Consider the following 16,879-nt stretch of genomic DNA (forward strand, 5'->3'; position numbering starts at 1 on the left):
GGAGGAGAGCCAGAGATGGAGAGGACACCGACTGACTGCCGTCACTTCACGTCCATATAGAGCAGCGACGCAGGAAGAAGGAATCACCGGAAAACAGGCGCTGATCCCGGGGAAGAAGCCTTCATACGCCCGCTGATGGAGCTGTGTCGGTCCGCTCGGTGCGACGGAGACTCCGAGCTGCGGCTGCTCGCGGTGATGCTCGCGCTTGGATGCAGGGAGGCTGCGCGGAGGAGCTCGCGATGAGACCGGACGAAGATTGTCTATGAATGGAGATGAGTCACTGCGTGGAGGAAATGCCAGTTCCATCAGGTTTCCCGTAAAATAGGCTTCAATTACATAAAAGCTGAATGAACACATTTGTTCCTTTTAGGTTACTAAATTAGGTGAATATGAAATCTATTTTATTCCAAACTATGTAGAAAAAAAATAGATAAATAAATACAAAAACGTCCAATTCCAAATATAAAGATTAAACCTATGTGGTAAAAGTATCATTTTATAAACTCAGATTTGGATTTTTTTAATGCCTCAACTCTGTTATATATTCTTATGTTTAGTCAGTAGTCTTTAAAAAAAAAATGCTGTCCTTTCGTCTTCGTATTTTATTCAAATCAAGAACAACTTTTCTGTCCATATAAAGGTACATGATCCAAGCATTTGTTTGGGTGTGTTTTATTTTCTACTAGTAGCAAGACCCTAAAACAAAATATAAATAAATGAGAAAACCTTTAAAATGATCAGGGAGAAATGTCCCACTTTCCTCTTACTCTAAATTTAATAAATAATTTGCTGCTTTTATTGGAGCTGCAGAAAAATGATTTTCTTTGGCGTTTTCTCAGCTACAGACTGCAAATTGTCATAGTTTACATAAATAAAGAGAGAAAAGAGCTAATTAAGTTTTTTAGTGCTTATTTTAAATGTTTTGTTTACCAGATAATTAAACTTATTTTAAGCCTTTTTTTAAAAAAAAACCAAAAAAAAACAAAAAAAAAAACAACAACATTTTTATTGCTGAAAGTTTTTGTTTCTCATGGAAATCAGCCGATAATCCTCTGCAGGGTATTTGAGAATGAAATACTTTCAGGCTTGTTATTGATACGATAATGTTTGTTCACTCTTTGTTGAGTTTATTTATGTCCAAATTGAGCAACATCTCTGATCAAAAAGCGAACCTGCAGAAGTAAAGGATGCCGAGTTGCTTTTTTTCCTGCATTGAAGCCATCAGCTGTTTAAACAGGACGTTTTAATGCGGGGGTGTTCAGCTCCGGTCCTCTGGGGGTTTCCAACACACCTCGAGACCTGCAGGACAGCGACACTCGAGGACAGACTTGGACACCCCTGTTTAACGTTTTCCAGACACATTTATTTAAGACTTTCAATTCAATTCAATTCAACTTTATTTATATAGCGTCAAATCACGGCAATGCCATCTCAAGACGCTTTACAGACAGAGGGGAAAACATAATGAAGGCCAATTCATAACAGCCTATATAAGGAAACCAACAGATTGAGTTGAGTCCAACTCAATCTCCCATCCTGAGCAAGCACACTGGCGACAGTGGGAAGGAAAAAACTCCCTTTTAACAGGAAGGAAACCTCCGGCAGAACCCGGCTCAGGACAGGCAGCCATCTGCCTCTGCTGTGTGGGGGGAAGAGGACAGAAAGACAACAGACAACAGGAACTGCTACTCCCGGCCAGGGAGACCTGCTGAGACAGGAGACATACATGTTAATGATGCAACACTGTTATGGGGGGGTAAAAGAGAGAGATAAAGAGAAAGAAGCTCAGTGTATCAGGAAATGTCCCTCAGCAGTCTAAACCTATAGCAGCATAACTAAGGGATGCTAACCATCCCTAGCTATAGGACTTATCAAAAAGATAAGTCTTCAGCCTAGTCTTAAAGGTGGGGAGGGTGTCTGCTTCCCTAACACTAACTGGGAGCTTATTCCATAAGAGAGGGGCCTGATAACCAAAGGCTCTGCCTCCTGCTCAGGAAATCGTGTTAACGCGTACAAAACGTGAATCCGAAAACTTCCTTTGATGGAGCCGAGAAACCTGTTAACAGAAAAGCTGCATAAAGAAAGCATCTTTCCTTCCCTTTTTGTTCAATGGTATGGAGTTTTCTGAAAAATGGACAGAGTGAGACATCTCCATATCGTCTTCTTCACTGAAATGGTCCTCGCGGGAGTAAAAGCCCCGCCCCCTTTGTTGTGTCACCACAGTATTAGGTAATAAACAGGAAGTGTACTTATATGTCCATAAACAAGGTTTATTCACCAAACCAACAGGAAGTTTATCTGTAAAACAAGATTCAAACTGTTTATATAAAATACATTTATTTATAAGTTTATATGAACATCAAAACTTTTCACCTTAAAGTCACATAAAACTACCCGACGTACAAGCTACAGGAAGAAACAATTTAAATAATTAAAGAAACCAGGTAAAACCTCCTCTTAGAGATATAAATATGAACATTAAATTAACATGAAACATTTTTTTATTTCTTTTTCTCTTCTCTCTGTTTAATTTTTGTGTTAATTGTGCATGTTTTTTTCCCCAAACACAACCAAACTACAAAACTGTAGACTGTAAATTAATTTGACATATTTAGTAGATTTAAGTTGATAACACCTAAAAATTAAAATAAAAATAAATGCTTCTTTTAAAGAAGTCATAAACTTTGGGATGTCAGAACTAACATAGTGCATTATTATTATTTTCACCGCCAAGGAGGTTATGTTTTCGTCAGTTTGTTTGTCTGTTAGCAACATTACACAAAAAGTTATGGATGGATTTTGGTGAAATCTTCGGGACATGTTGGGGGTGTCACAAGGAACAAATGATGAAATTGATTCTGGTTTTTAAATAAAAAGTACAAAACAGACGCCACGTCATTGATGACCACGTCATCGTATGCAGTGGGCGTGTGCGTAATGCGTGTAACTTTGGCTGTGATTGGCCGATCGGTATGACCGAACCCTCTTTCTAGCTGTGTGATACGATAGAATCATGCTGATGTCATCATGTTTACATAAATGTGACCAATCGGCACCGACAAAGCAGGAAATGTTTGTGACTGACATCTGTTGTCGTCCAATCAAACTGATGTTACCGGGCAGAAAATGGTCATTTTGTCCGCCTAACTACTCCTGAAGCACCGTGGGAAATGTAGTTGTCTTACTGAATGCAGTTTTATGTCGGTGGATCAAAGTTTTGAAGGCAAAACAGCAAAGGTAAGACAGGATATGTAATAATGTTTTACCAACGTGATGCATAAATTCAGACTTCTTTTGACTATGCTGGATTGAAGTTCGGTCATAGCGACATTAAACTGGAATTTTTGGGATCTGAGGGATGTGTGCTTTCAGTAGAGGTGCTGTTTGTTCGTTTCCATGCCGCTGGGTGGACACGAGGGTCCAATATTTTTGTTTACGTATTTCTGCATACTTTGTTTACTTGTTCTTTTAATGACCTCTGCCAAAGAGGTTTTTGCCAAAGTTTGTTTGTTTATTTGGTTTTCTGTTTGCAACATTACTCAAAACGTTATGGATGGATTTTGACGACATTTTTAGAATATGTTGGGGGTCTCACAAGGAACGAATGATTACATTATAGTGGAGATCCAGATTCTGGATCACTTTGAAGTAATGTTGGGTGTTAATCACAATATGCTTGGCAGAGGTCTGCGTTCTCCGAGTGCTTTTCTATTTATTATTATCATTATTATTAATGATAATAATGATATATATTTTTTTACCATAACGTAATACTATAGGGCTCAGAACTTGTATGAAATATGCTCCCTGCTGCAATATGACTTAATGAACTAAACTGACGAAACGTAAAATCCAAATCTTTGTATTCCACAAAATCCAAGTGAAGGAACCAGTTTTCTGCTAAACAGACAGGAAAACACGTTCTTGTCTTCTCATGTCAATAATCCACATGTCAGCATAACACGTCCCAGACATTAATACAGTTTTCTGTTAGAATGATGATTTAAGACAAAATGGAATATTTTTAATAATGCCACCAGTGTCTTGTGATGTGTTCAATTCAATTCAATCCAGCTTTATTTGTTTAACACTTCACAAATACGTTTTCTCAGTGAACTTTACAGACACATACATTACAGCCAAATAATATTTTAGTTAGGGAGAACCAACAGGTTGCATGGAATCTTGACTCGGATACAAAGGTCATGTGACCTACATGAACAACATGTGAATCATATGTAAAGAACATGTATATCATATGTAAAGAACGTGAATTATATGTAAAGAAAATGTGAATCATATGAAAGGAACATGTGAATTATATGTGAAGAAAATGTGAGTCATATGTAAAGAACATGTGAATCATATGTAAAGAACATGAATCATTTTAATAAACATGTGAATCATATGTAAAGAACATGTGAATTATATGTAAAGAACATGTAAATCATATGTAAAGAACATTTGAATCATATGTAAAGAACATTTGAATCATATGTAAAGAACATGTGAATCATATGTAAAGAAAATGTGAATCATATGTAAAGAACATGTGAATCATATGTAAAGAACATGTGAATCCTATGTAAAGAAAATATGAATTATATGTAAAGATAATGTGAATTATATGTAAAGAACATGTGAATCATATGTAAAGAACATGTGAATCATATGTTAAGAACATGTGAATCTTGTGTAAAGAACATGTGAATCTTATGCAAAGAACATGTGAATTATATGTAAAGAACATGTGAATCTTATGCAAAGAACATGTGAATTATATGTAAAGAAAATGTGACTTATATGTAAAGAACATGTGAATCCTATGTAAAGAACATGTGAATCATATGTTAAGAACATGTGAATCTTATGTAAAGAACATGTGAATCTTATGCAAAGAACATGTGAATTATATGTAAAGAACATGTGAATCTTATGTAAAGAAAATGTGAATTATATGTAAAGAAAATGTGAATTATACGTAAAGAACATGTGAATCATATGTAAAGAACATGTGAATCATATGTAAAGAACATGTGAATCATATGTTAAGAACATGTGAATCTTATGTAAAGAACATGTGAATTATATGTGAAGAAAATGTGAATTATATGTAAGGAAAATGTGACTCATATGTAAAGAACATGTGAATCACATGTAAAGAACATGTGAATCATATGGAAAGAACATGTGAATCTTATGTAAAGAACATGTGAATCATATGTAAAGAACATGTGAATAATTTTTAATGAACATGTGAATCATTTGTAAAGAACATGTGAATCACAGTAAAACATTATTGCAAATAGGAAAAGAAGTTTACAGGATTAAATTTATTTGATGAAATAATTTTTTGGGTAAATTTAGAAAAAATTAAGATAATTTTTTCATCCTCCACCTTCACTGCTTTGTGACATCATCGCAGTTATTCACTGGTTGGACTGGTGGATTTCCTGAAGAGATAAAGGCTCCCGCTGATGTATATCTTCTCCTCCAAGTCTCCACTGTCAGGATTTAGATGTGGATTCACCATGTATTTATCTACTTGTCTGGTGTCTACTGGACTCCAGAGGCTTTCCTCCTTCATTAGCTTCAGCTCAGTCTCCAGAACCTTCTTGTATTCTCCAGCTGGTCTACCGGTATGGTTTCCTCTCACCATGCAGATTAAACCTCCTGCACCAAAGATGCAGCTCAGTTCCAACCATAAAGCAACAGCAGGCCGATGAAAAGCAGCAGAAACTTTATGCTCACCTGGTTTGGCAGCGTGGCAGAGCTCCCTGATAGCACTGACTGGAACAAAACCAGCATCCAGAGCACCAACGATGATCACCACATCAAACGTCCCTGAAACCAGACAAATTTCCAGAAATGCAGTTTAATGGTCGAACGTTCCACTGGATCATGTGTCTGATTCTGTACAGCTGAGCACTTCATACTGGCCTGTGCAGGCAGCGGCTCTGGTCCCAGTACCGCCAGTTTGAGGTCTTGGTAGAGGCCAGTTTTAGCAGCTTCTTTCAGCATGCCCTCACTGCCATCCACCCCTACAAAGTTCTTAAATCCCAGGTTTACCATCTGTACAAACAGGAAGGAAACCATCACTGCAAGACGTTCCAGGTTAGAAAGGCCAAATTAAACTGGTGTCACAAGAAACCATAACTGGTTGATTCCTCACATTGATATCATGTTACGTTGCTTCATGCAAGTTTCCTGGAATTTTATTTATTAAATATTCAAATAAAAGACCTTATGTAAATAAAACGTGTAAATTTGTATTTTAGTCTAAAAACTCTGTTAATCCAGGATTTGCCATGATTTGCTCTTGACTGTTCCGTCCTCTGTCCGTCCTGTTTTCTGACTGTTCTCTCTTCTGACTGTTCTCTCTTCTGACTGTTCTCTCTTCCAACTGTTCTGTCTTCTGACTGTTCTCTCTTCCAACTGTTCTCTCTTCTGACTGTTCTCTCTTCTGACTGTTCTGTCCTCTGACTGTTCTCTTTTCTGACTGTTCTCTCTTCTGACTGTTCTCTCTTCCGACTGTTCTGTCTTCTGGCTGTTCTGTCTTCTGGCTGTTCTGTCTTCCGACTGTTCTGTCTTCTGACTGTTCTCTCTTCTGACTGTTCTGTCTTCTGGCTGTTCTATCTTCTGGCTGTTCTGTCTTCTGACTGTTCTGTCTTCCGACTGTTCTGTCTTCTGACTGTTCTGTCTTCTGACTGTTCTGTCTTCTGGCTGTTCTATCTTCTGACTGTTCTGTCTTCTGGCTGTTCTGTCTTCTGGCTGTTCTGTCTTCTGACTGTTCTATCTTCTGACTGTTCTGTCTTCTGACTGCTCTGTCTTCCGACTGTTCTGTCTTCCGACTGTTCTGTCCTCTGACTGTTCTGTCTTCTGGCTGTTCTATCTTCTGACTGTTCTGTCTTCTGACTGTTCTGTCTTCCGACTGTTCTGTCTTCTGACTGTTCTGTCTTCTGACTGTTCTGTCTTCTGGCTGTTCTATCTTCTGGCTGTTCTGTCTTCTGACTGTTCTGTCTTCCGACTGTTCTGTCTTCTGACTGTTCTGTCCTGTGACTGTTCTGTCTTCTGGCTGTTCTGTCCTCTGACTGTTCTGTCTTCTGAATGTTCTGTCTTCCGACTTTTCTGTCTTCTGACTGTTCTGTCTTCTGACTGTTCTGTCCTCTAACTGTTCTCTTTTCTGACTGTTCTGTCTTCTGACTGTTCTGTCATCCGACTGTTCTGTCTTCTGACTGTTCTGTCCTCTGGCTGTTCTGTCTTCTGACTGTTCTGTCTTCTGACTGCTCTGTCTTCTGACTGTTCTCTCTTTTGACTGTTCTGTCTTCTGACTGTTCTGTCTTCTGGCTGTTCTGTCCTCTGACTGTTCTGTCTTCCTACTGTTCTGTCTTCTGACTGTTCTGTCTTCTGACTGTTCTGTCCTCTGGCTGTTCTGTCTTCTGACTGTTCTGTCTTCTGACTGCTCTGTCTTCTGACTGTTCTCTCTTTTGACTGTTCTGTCTTCTGACTGTTATGTCCACTGGCTGTTCTGTCCTCTGACTGTTCTGTCTTCTGACTGCTCTGTCTTCTGACTGTTCTCTCTTTTGACTGTTCTGTCTTCTGACTGTTATGTCCACTGGCTGTTCTGTCCTCTGACTGTTCTGTCTTCTGACTGTTCTGTCTTCTGGCTGTTCTGTCTTCTGGCTGTTCTGTCTTCTGACTGTTCTGTCTTCCGACTGTTCTGTCTTCTGACTGTTCTGTCCTCTGACTGTTCTGTCTTCCGACTGTTCTGTCTTCTGACTGTTCTGTCCTCTGACTGTTCTCTCTAGTGACTGTTCTGTCATCTGACTGTTCTGTCTTCTGACTGTTCTGTATTCTGACTGTTCTGTCCTGTGACTGTTCTGTCTTCTGGCTGTTCTGTCTTCTGGTTGTTCTGTCTTCTGACTGTTCTGTCTTCCGACTGTTCTGTCTTCCGACTGTTCTGTCTTCCGACTGTTCTGTCTTCTGACTTTTCTGTCTTCCGACTGTTCTGTCCTCTGGCTGTTCTCTCTTCTGACTGTTCTGTCCTCTGACTGTTCTCTCTTCCGACTGTTCTGTCTTCTGGCTGTTCTGTCTTCTGGCTGTTCTGTCCTCTGACTGTTCTGTCTTCTGAATGTTCTGTCTTCTGACTTTTCTGTCTTCCGACTGTTCTGTCCTCTGGCTGTTCTGTCTTCTGACTGTTCTGTCCTCTAACTGTTCTCTTTTCTGACTGTTCTGTCTTCTGACTGTTATGTCCACTGGCTGTTCTGTCCTCTGACTGTTCTCTCTTCTGACTGTTCTGTCTTCTGACTGTTCTGTCTTCTGGCTGTTCTGTGTTCTGGCTGTTCTGTCTGCTGACTGTTCTGTCTTCCGACTATTCTGTCTTCTGACTGTTCTCTCTTCTGACTGTTCTGTCTTCTGACTGTTCTGTCTTCTGGCTGTTCTGTGTTCTGGCTGTTCTGTCTGCTGACTGTTCTGTCCTGTGACTGTTCTGTCTTCTGGCTGTTCTGTCCTCTGACTGTTCTGTCTTCTGAATGTTCTGTCTTCTGACTTTTCTGTCTTCCGACTGTTCTGTCCTCTGGCTGTTCTGTCTTCCGACTGTTCTGTCTTCCGACTGTTCTGTCTTCTGACTGTTCTCTCTTCTGGCTGTTCTGTCTTCCGACTGTTCTGTCTTCTGACTGTTCTCTCTTCTGGCTGTTCTGTCTTCCGACTGTTCTGTCTTCTGACTGTTCTGTCCTCTGACTGTTCTCTCTTCCGACTGTTCTGTCTTCTGACTGTTCTGTCTTCTAACTGTTCTATCTTCTGACTGTTCTGTCCTCTGACTGTTCTGTCCTCTGGCTGTTCTGTCTTCTGACTGTTCTGTCCTCTGACTGTTCTGTCCTCTGGCTGTTCTGTCTTCTGACTGTTCTCTCTTCCAACTGTTCTGTCCTCTGACTGTTCTGTCTTCTGACTGTTCTGTCTTCCGACTGTTCTGTCCTGTGACTGTTCTGTCTTCTGACTTTTCTGTCTTCCGACTGTTCTGTCTTCTGACTGTTCTCTCTTCTGACTGTTCTCTCTTCTGACTGTTCTGTCTTCTGGCTGTTCTGTCCTCTGACTGTTCTGTCTTCCGACTGTTCTGTCTTCTGACTGTTCTCTCTTCTGACTGTTCTGTCTTCCGACTTTTCTGTCCTCTGACTGTTCTCTTTTCTGACTGTTCTGTCTTCTGACTGTTCTGTCCTCTGACTGTTCTGTCTTCTGAATGTTCTGTCCTCGAACTGTTCTCTTTTCTGACTGTTCTGTCTTCTGACTGTTCTGTCATCCGACTGTTCTGTCCTCTGGCTGTTCTGTCTTCTGACTGTTCTGTCTTCTGACTGTTCTGTCCTCTAACTGTTCTCTTTTCTGACTGTTCTGTCTTCTGACTGTTCTGTCATCCGACTGTTCTGTCCTCTGGCTGTTCTGTCTTCTGACTGTTCTGTCTTCTGACTGCTCTGTCTTCTGACTGTTCTCTCTTTTGACTGTTCTGTCTTCCGACTGTTCTGTCCTCTGGCTGTTCTGTCTTCTGACTGTTCTGTCTTCTGACTGCTCTGTCTTCTGACTGTTCTCTCTTTTGACTGTTCTGTCTTCTGACTGTTCTGTCCACTGGCTGTTCTGTCCTCTGGCTGTTCTGTCTTCTGACTGTTCTGTCTTCTGACTGCTCTGTCTTCTGACTGTTCTGTCTTCTGACTGTTCTGTCATCCGACTGTTCTGTCCTCTGGCTGTTCTGTCTTCTGACTGTTCTGTCTTCTGACTGTTCTCTCTTCTGACTGTTCTGTCTTCTGGCTGTTCTGTCTTCTGACTGTTCTGTCTTCTGGCTGTTCTGTCCTCTGACTGTTCTGTCTTCCGACTGTTCTGTCTTCTGGCTGTTCTGTCCTCTGACTGTTCTGTCTTCCGACTGTTCTGTCTTCTGACTGTTCTGTCCTCTGGCTGTTCTGTCTTCTGACTGTTCTGTCTTCTGACTGCTCTGTCTTCTGACTGTTCTCTCTTTTGACTGTTCTGTCTTCTGACTGTTCTGTCCACTGGCTGTTCTGTCCTCTGACTGTTCTGTCTTCTGACTGTTCTCTCTTCTGACTGTTCTGTCTTCTGGCTGTTCTCTCTTCTGGCTGTTCTGTCTTCTGACTGTTCTGTCTTCTGACTGTTCTGTCTTCTGACTGTTCTGTCTTCTGACTGTTCTGTCATCCGACTGTTCTGTCTTCTGACTGTTCTGTCCTCTGGCTGTTCTGTCTTCTGACTGTTCTGTCTTCTGACTGTTCTGTCTTCTGACTGTTCTGTCTTCTGACTGCTCTGTCTTCCGACTGTTCTGTCTTCCGACTGTTCTGTCCTCTGACTGTTCTGTCTTCTGGCTGTTCTATCTTCTGACTGTTCTGTCTTCCGACTGTTCTGTCTTCTGGCTGTTCTGTCCTCTGACTGTTCTGTCTTCCGACTGTTCTGTCTTCTGACTGTTCTGTCCTCTGGCTGTTCTGTCTTCTGACTGTTCTGTCTTCTGACTGCTCTGTCTTCTGACTGTTCTCTCTTTTGACTGTTCTGTCTTCTGACTGTTCTGTCCACTGGCTGTTCTGTCCTCTGACTGTTCTGTCTTCTGACTGTTCTCTCTTCTGACTGTTCTGTCTTCTGGCTGTTCTCTCTTCTGGCTGTTCTGTCTTCTGACTGTTCTGTCTTCTGACTGTTCTGTCTTCTGACTGTTCTGTCCTCTGACTGTTCTGTCTTCCGACTGTTCTGTCTTCTGACTGTTCTGTCATGTGACTGTTCTGTCTTCTGGTTGTTCTGTCCACTGGCTGTTCTGTCTTCTGACTGTTCTGTCTTCTGACTGTTCCTTCCTCTGACTGTTCTGTCCTCTGGCTGTTCTGTCTTCTGAATGTTATCTTTCCTACTGTTCTGTCTTCCGACTGTTCTGTCTTCCTACTGTTCTGTCTTCTGACCGTTCTGTCTTCCTACTGTTCTGTCTTCTGACTGTTCTGTCTTCCTACTGTTCTGTCTTCTGACTGTTCTGTCTTCTGACTGTTCTGTCATCTGACTGTTCTGTCATCTGACTGTTCTGTCTTCCGACTGTTCTGTCTTCTGACTGTTCTGTCTTCTGACTGTTCTGTCTTCCGACTATTCTGTCTTCTGACTGTTCTGTCTTCTGACTGTTCTGTCCTCTGGCTGTTCTGTCTTCTGGCTGTTCTCTCTTTTGACTTTTCTGTCTTCCGACTGTTCTATTTTCCTACTGTTCTGTCATCTGACTGTTCTGTCTTCCTACTGTTATGTCTTCTGACTGTTCTGTCCACTGGCTGTTCTGTCCTCTGACTGTTCTGTCTTCTGACTGTTCTGTCATCTGACTGTTCTGTCTTCCTACTGTTCTGTCTTCTGACTGTACTGTCTTCTGACTGTTCTGTCTTCTGACTGTTCTGTCCTCTGACTGTTCTGTCTTCCGACTGTTCTGTCTTCTGACTGTTCTGTCTTCTGACTGTTCCTTCCTCTGACTGTTCTGTCTTCTGGTTGTTCTGTCCACTGGCTGTTCTGTCTTCTGACTGTTCTGTCTTCTGACTGTTCCTTCCTCTGACTGTTCTGTCCTCTGGCTGTTCTGTCTTCTGACTGTTCTGTCTTCTGACTGCTCTGTCTTCTGACTGTTCTCTCTTTTGACTGTTCTGTCTTCTGACTGTTCTGTCTTCTGGCTGTTCTGTCCTCTGACTGTTCTGTCTTCCTACTGTTCTGTCTTCCGACTGTTCTGTCTTCTGACTGTTCTGTCCTCTGGCTGTTCTGTCTTCTGACTGTTCTGTCTTCTGACTGCTCTGTCTTCTGACTGTTCTCTCTTTTGACTGTTCTGTCTTCTGACTGTTATGTCCACTGGCTGTTCTGTCCTCTGACTGTTCTGTCTTCTGACTGTTCTTTCTTCTGGCTGTTCTGTCGTCTGGCTGTTCTGTCTTCTGACTGTTCTGTCTTCCGACTGTTCTGTCTTCTGACTGTTCTGTCCTCTGACTGTTCTGTCTTCCGACTGTTCTGTCTTCTGACTGTTCTGTCCTCTGACTGTTCTCTCTAGTGACTGTTCTGTCATCTGACTGTTCTGTATTCTGACTGTTCTGTCCTGTGACTGTTCTGTCTTCTGGCTGTTCTGTCTTCTGGTTGTTCTGTCTTCTGACTGTTCTGTCTTCCGACTGTTCTGTCTTCCGACTGTTCTGTCTTCCGACTGTTCTGTCTTCTGACTTTTCTGTCTTCCGACTGTTCTGTCCTCTGGCTGTTCTCTCTTCTGACTGTTCTGTCCTCTGACTGTTCTCTCTTCCGACTGTTCTGTCTTCTGGCTGTTCTGTCTTCTGGCTGTTCTGTCCTCTGACTGTTCTTTCTTCTGAATGTTCTGTCTTCTGACTTTTCTGTCTTCCGACTGTTCTGTCCTCTGGCTGTTCTGTCTTCTGACTGTTCTGTCCTCTAACTGTTCTCTTTTCTGACTGTTCTGTCTTCTGACTGTTATGTCCACTGGCTGTTCTGTCCTCTGACTGTTCTGTCTTCTGACTGTTCTTTCTTCTGGCTGTTCTGTCGTCTGGCTGTTCTGTCTTCTGACTGTTCTGTCTTCCGACTGTTCTGTCTTCTGACTGTTCTGTCCTCTGACTGTTCTGTCTTCCGACTGTTCTGTCTTCTGACTGTTCTGTCCTCTGACTGTTCTCTCTAGTGACTGTTCTGTCATCTGACTGTTCTGTATTCTGACTGTTCTGTCCTGTGACTGTTCTGTCTTCTGGCTGTTCTGTCTTCTGGTTGTTCTGTCTTCTGACTGTTCTGTCTTCCGACTGTTCTGTCTTCCGACTGTTCTGTCTTCCGACTGTTCTGTCTTCTGACTTTTCTGTCTTCCGACTGTTCTGTCCTCTGGCTGTTCTCTCTTCTGACTGTTCTGTCCTCTGACTGTTCTCTCTTCCGACTGTTCTGTCTTCTGGCTGTTCTGTCTTCTGGCTGTTCTGTCCTCTGACTGTTCTTTCTTCTGAATGTTCTGTCTTCTGACTTTTCTGTCTTCCGACTGTTCTGTCCTCTGGCTGTTCTGTCTTCTGACTGTTCTGTCCTCTAACTGTTCTCTTTTCTGACTGTTCTGTCTTCTGACTGTTATGTCCACTGGCTGTTCTGTCCTCTGACTGTTCTCTCTTCTGACTGTTCTGTCTTCTGACTGTTCTGTCTTCTGGCTGTTCTGTGTTCTGGCTGTTCTGTCTGCTGACTGTTCTGTCTTCCGACTGTTCTGTCTTCTGGCTGTTCTGTGTTCTGGCTGTTCTGTCTGCTGACTGTTCTGTCCTGTGACTGTTCTGTCTTCTGGCTGTTCTGTCCTCTGACTGTTCTGTCTTCTGAATGTTCTGTCTTCTGACTTTTCTGTCTTCCGACTGTTCTGTCCTCTGGCTGTTCTGTCTTCCGACTGTTCTGTCTTCCGACTGTTCTGTCTTCTGACTGTTCTCTCTTCTGGCTGTTCTGTCTTCCGACTGTTCTGTCTTCTGACTGTTCTCTCTTCTGGCTGTTCTGTCTTCCGACTGTTCTGTCTTCTGACTGTTCTGTCCTCTGACTGTTCTCTCTTCCGACTGTTCTGTCTTCTGACTGTTCTGTCTTCTAACTGTTCTATCTTCTGACTGTTCTGTCCTCTGACTGTTCTGTCCTCTGGCTGTTCTGTCTTCTGACTGTTCTGTCCTCTGACTGTTCTGTCCTCTGGCTGTTCTGTCTTCTGACTGTTCTCTCTTCCAACTGTTCTGTCCTCTGACTGTTCTGTCTTCTGACTGTTCTGTCTTCCGACTGTTCTGTCCTGTGACTGTTCTGTCTTCTGACTTTTCTGTCTTCCGACTGTTCTGTCTTCTGACTGTTCTCTCTTCTGACTGTTCTCTCTTCTGACTGTTCTGTCTTCTGGCTGTTCTGTCCTCTGACTGTTCTGTCTTCCGACTGTTCTGTCTTCTGACTGTTCTCTCTTCTGACTGTTCTGTCTTCCGACTGTTCTGTCCTCTGACTGTTCTCTTTTCTGACTGTTCTGTCTTCTGACTGTTCTGTCCTCTGACTGTTCTGTCTTCTGAATGTTCTGTCCTCTAACTGTTCTCTTTTCTGACTGTTCTGTCTTCTGACTGTTCTGTCATCCGACTGTTCTGTCCTCTGGCTGTTCTGTCTTCTGACTGTTCTGTCTTCTGACTGTTCTGTCCTCTAACTGTTCTCTTTTCTGACTGTTCTGTCTTCTGACTGTTCTGTCATCCGACTGTTCTGTCCTCTGGCTGTTCTGTCTTCTGACTGTTCTGTCTTCTGACTGCTCTGTCTTCTGACTGTTCTCTCTTTTGACTGTTCTGTCTTCCGACTGTTCTGTCCTCTGGCTGTTCTGTCTTCTGACTGTTCTGTCTTCTGACTGCTCTGTCTTCTGACTGTTCTCTCTTTTGACTGTTTTGTCTTCTGACTGTTCTGTCCACTGGCTGTTCTGTCCTCTGGCTGTTCTGTCTTCTGACTGTTCTGTCTTCTGACTGTTCTGTCTTCTGACTGTTCTGTCTTCTGACTGTTCTGTCTTCTGACTGCTCTGTCTTCTGACTGTTCTCTCTTTTGACTGTTCTGTCTTCTGACTGTTCTGTCCACTGGCTGTTCTGTCCTCTGGCTGTTCTGTCTTCTGACTGTTCTGTCTTCTGACTGTTCTCTCTTCCGACTGTTCTGTCCTCTGGCTGTTCTGTCTTCTGACTGTTCTGTCTTCTGACTGTTCTCTCTTCTGACTGTTCTGTCTTCTGGCTGTTCTGTCTTCTGACTGTTCTGTCTTCTGGCTGTTCTGTCCTCTGACTGTTCTGTCTTCCGACTGTTCTGTCCTCTGACTGTTCTGTCTTCCGACTGTTCTGTCTTCTGACTGTTCTGTCCTCTGGCTGTTCTGTCTTCTGACTGTTCTGTCTTCTGACTGCTCTGTCTTCTGACTGTTCTCTCTTTTGACTGTTCTGTCTTCTGACTGTTCTGTCCACTGGCTGTTCTGTCCTCTGACTGTTCTGTCTTCTGACTGTTCTCTCTTCTGACTGTTCTGTCTTCTGGCTGTTCTCTCTTCTGGCTGTTCTGTCTTCTGACTGTTCTGTCTTCTGACTGTTCTGTCCTCTGGCTGTTCTGTCTTCCGACTGTTCTGTCTTCTGGCTGTTCTCTCTTTTGACTTTTCTGTCTTCCGACTGTTCTGTCTTCCTACTGTTCTGTCTTCCGACTATTCTGTCTTCTGACTGTTCTGTCTTCCTACTGTTCTGTCTTCCGACTATTCTGTCCACTGACTGTTCTGTCATCTGACTGTTCTGTCATCTGACTGTTCTGCCTTCTGACTGTTCTGTCCTCTGGCTGTTCTGTCTTCCGACTGTTCTGTCTTCTGGCTGTTCTCTCTTTTTACTTTTCTGTCTTCCGACTGTTCTGTTTTCCTACTGTTCTGTCTTCCGACTGTCCTGTCATCTGACTGTTCTGTCTTCCTACTGTTCTGTCCTCTGGCTGTTCTGTCTTCTGACTGTTCTGTCTTTCGACTGTTCTGTCTTCTGACTGTTCCCTTTTCCTACTGTTATGTCTTCTGACTGTTCTGTCCTCTGGCTTTTCTGTCTTCCTACTGTTCTGTCTTTCGACTTTTCTGTCTTCTGACAGTTCTCTATTCTGACTGTTCTGTCCTCTGACTTTTCTGTCTTCCAGCTGTTTTGTCTTCCTACTGTTCTCTCTTCTGGCTGTACAGTGGGGCTAACCAGGTTTGGTTTAGGTCCAGGGCGGAGTCCAGAGTGAAACACCTGCAGCTTGTGGATATGGCTTTTTCAGGATCTGCAGGAGCCCCAGGTCTGCTGGATTGCTGGACTACTACCATGTGTTCTGGTGCCACTTCACCATCCCTGGACTCCAGGTGAAGTCTAGCCTCTTGGAAAGAGCCATTCATTCATTCTATTGTCATTTTGGATGTTCCCCACCCCAGCTGCACCTTGTCTTCCAATTCTGAACTTTTGCTGAACAGTAAGCCAACAACTACTCAAATTCTTCTAACCATCTTCTTCCTGGACTGGTTCTTTGCAGACTTAAATATCATCACATGAGTAATAAATGAACCAACTCAGGAAGTCCTGGCGTGTGTCTCCATGGCTACCCCTCAGCCCAGCAGACTGTTGAGATGTTTTTATTTGTTTGGGTTTTGACTTGAAAATGTCAAAAAAGTGAGAGAGAGATTACGGTTTGGCAACAATTTAAAACTGCCTTCACGCTATAAAACGCCTCACATTCCACGTCCAGCAGCTGCTGCATCAGGATGTTGGTTTAATGAAACTCTCACCAGTTTAGCCACCCATCCGGAGCCACAGGCCACATCCAGAACCAGAACTTCTTCAGGATTTCCAGAGAAGTATTCTGACAGGAAGCCCACAGCCAGATGTGGTGCTCTGAAATCCACCAGGGAGTGATCCTGTTCATCAGAGAAACAAGGGTTGGTGGACAGAGGAGACATTAGCATGTTGTGTAACAGCAGATCCTGCTGCTGTGCAGCTGAACTGGCTTTTCTCCGAGGCCACATGTTCCCCACCGATGGAAACCAGTCTCCGACACTGCAGACGGACCTTTTCATAGTTTTCAGCCCAGCTGTTGTAGTACTGGACTCGCTCTTCAGGGTCTAAACTTGTGCAGGACTGGAAGGCGGCCCTCGCATCGTTGATGGTTCTGGAGTCTGGCATGGTTGATGAAGACGTTCAGCCTGCATGAAGAAGAACACAGAAAATTAATTGTTATTATTCTCCATTTTAAAATCTCTTCTTTCAGTCAGAAAAAGCTTCCTGTCTGTTTGTAACATTATTTATCATTCCATTTTGCAGATGTGAAAATCCATTTTTGATCGGTGGAGTTGTTGAAACTTATGCTTCATATTTTCGCTGTTTATGTTTCAGTCAGACTAAAGTGTTTATTTACTTTACTTCATCAT

The 16,879-nt window shown here is 42.7% G+C and overlaps 1 protein-coding gene across 1 annotated transcript; it reads right to left on the reverse strand.

Moving 5' to 3' along the window:
* Positions 1-83: 83 nt before the first annotated feature.
* On the reverse strand, positions 84-16,634 carry LOC306755956 (methyltransferase-like protein 27; the record flags this gene model as incomplete). The annotated part of the gene is made up of 6 exons (XM_079240546.1): positions 84-260; positions 5,546-5,673; positions 5,752-5,844; positions 5,937-6,072; positions 16,241-16,369; positions 16,521-16,634. 6 exons carry the CDS (start codon positions 16,632-16,634, stop codon positions 84-86), a joined length of 777 nt encoding a protein of 258 aa, XP_079096672.1.
* Positions 16,635-16,879: the final 245 nt, after the last annotated feature.

Source organism: Telmatherina bonti, assembly GCF_933228915.1.
Source record: "Telmatherina bonti genome assembly, chromosome: 5".
NCBI lineage: Eukaryota > Metazoa > Chordata > Actinopteri > Atheriniformes > Telmatherinidae > Telmatherina > Telmatherina bonti.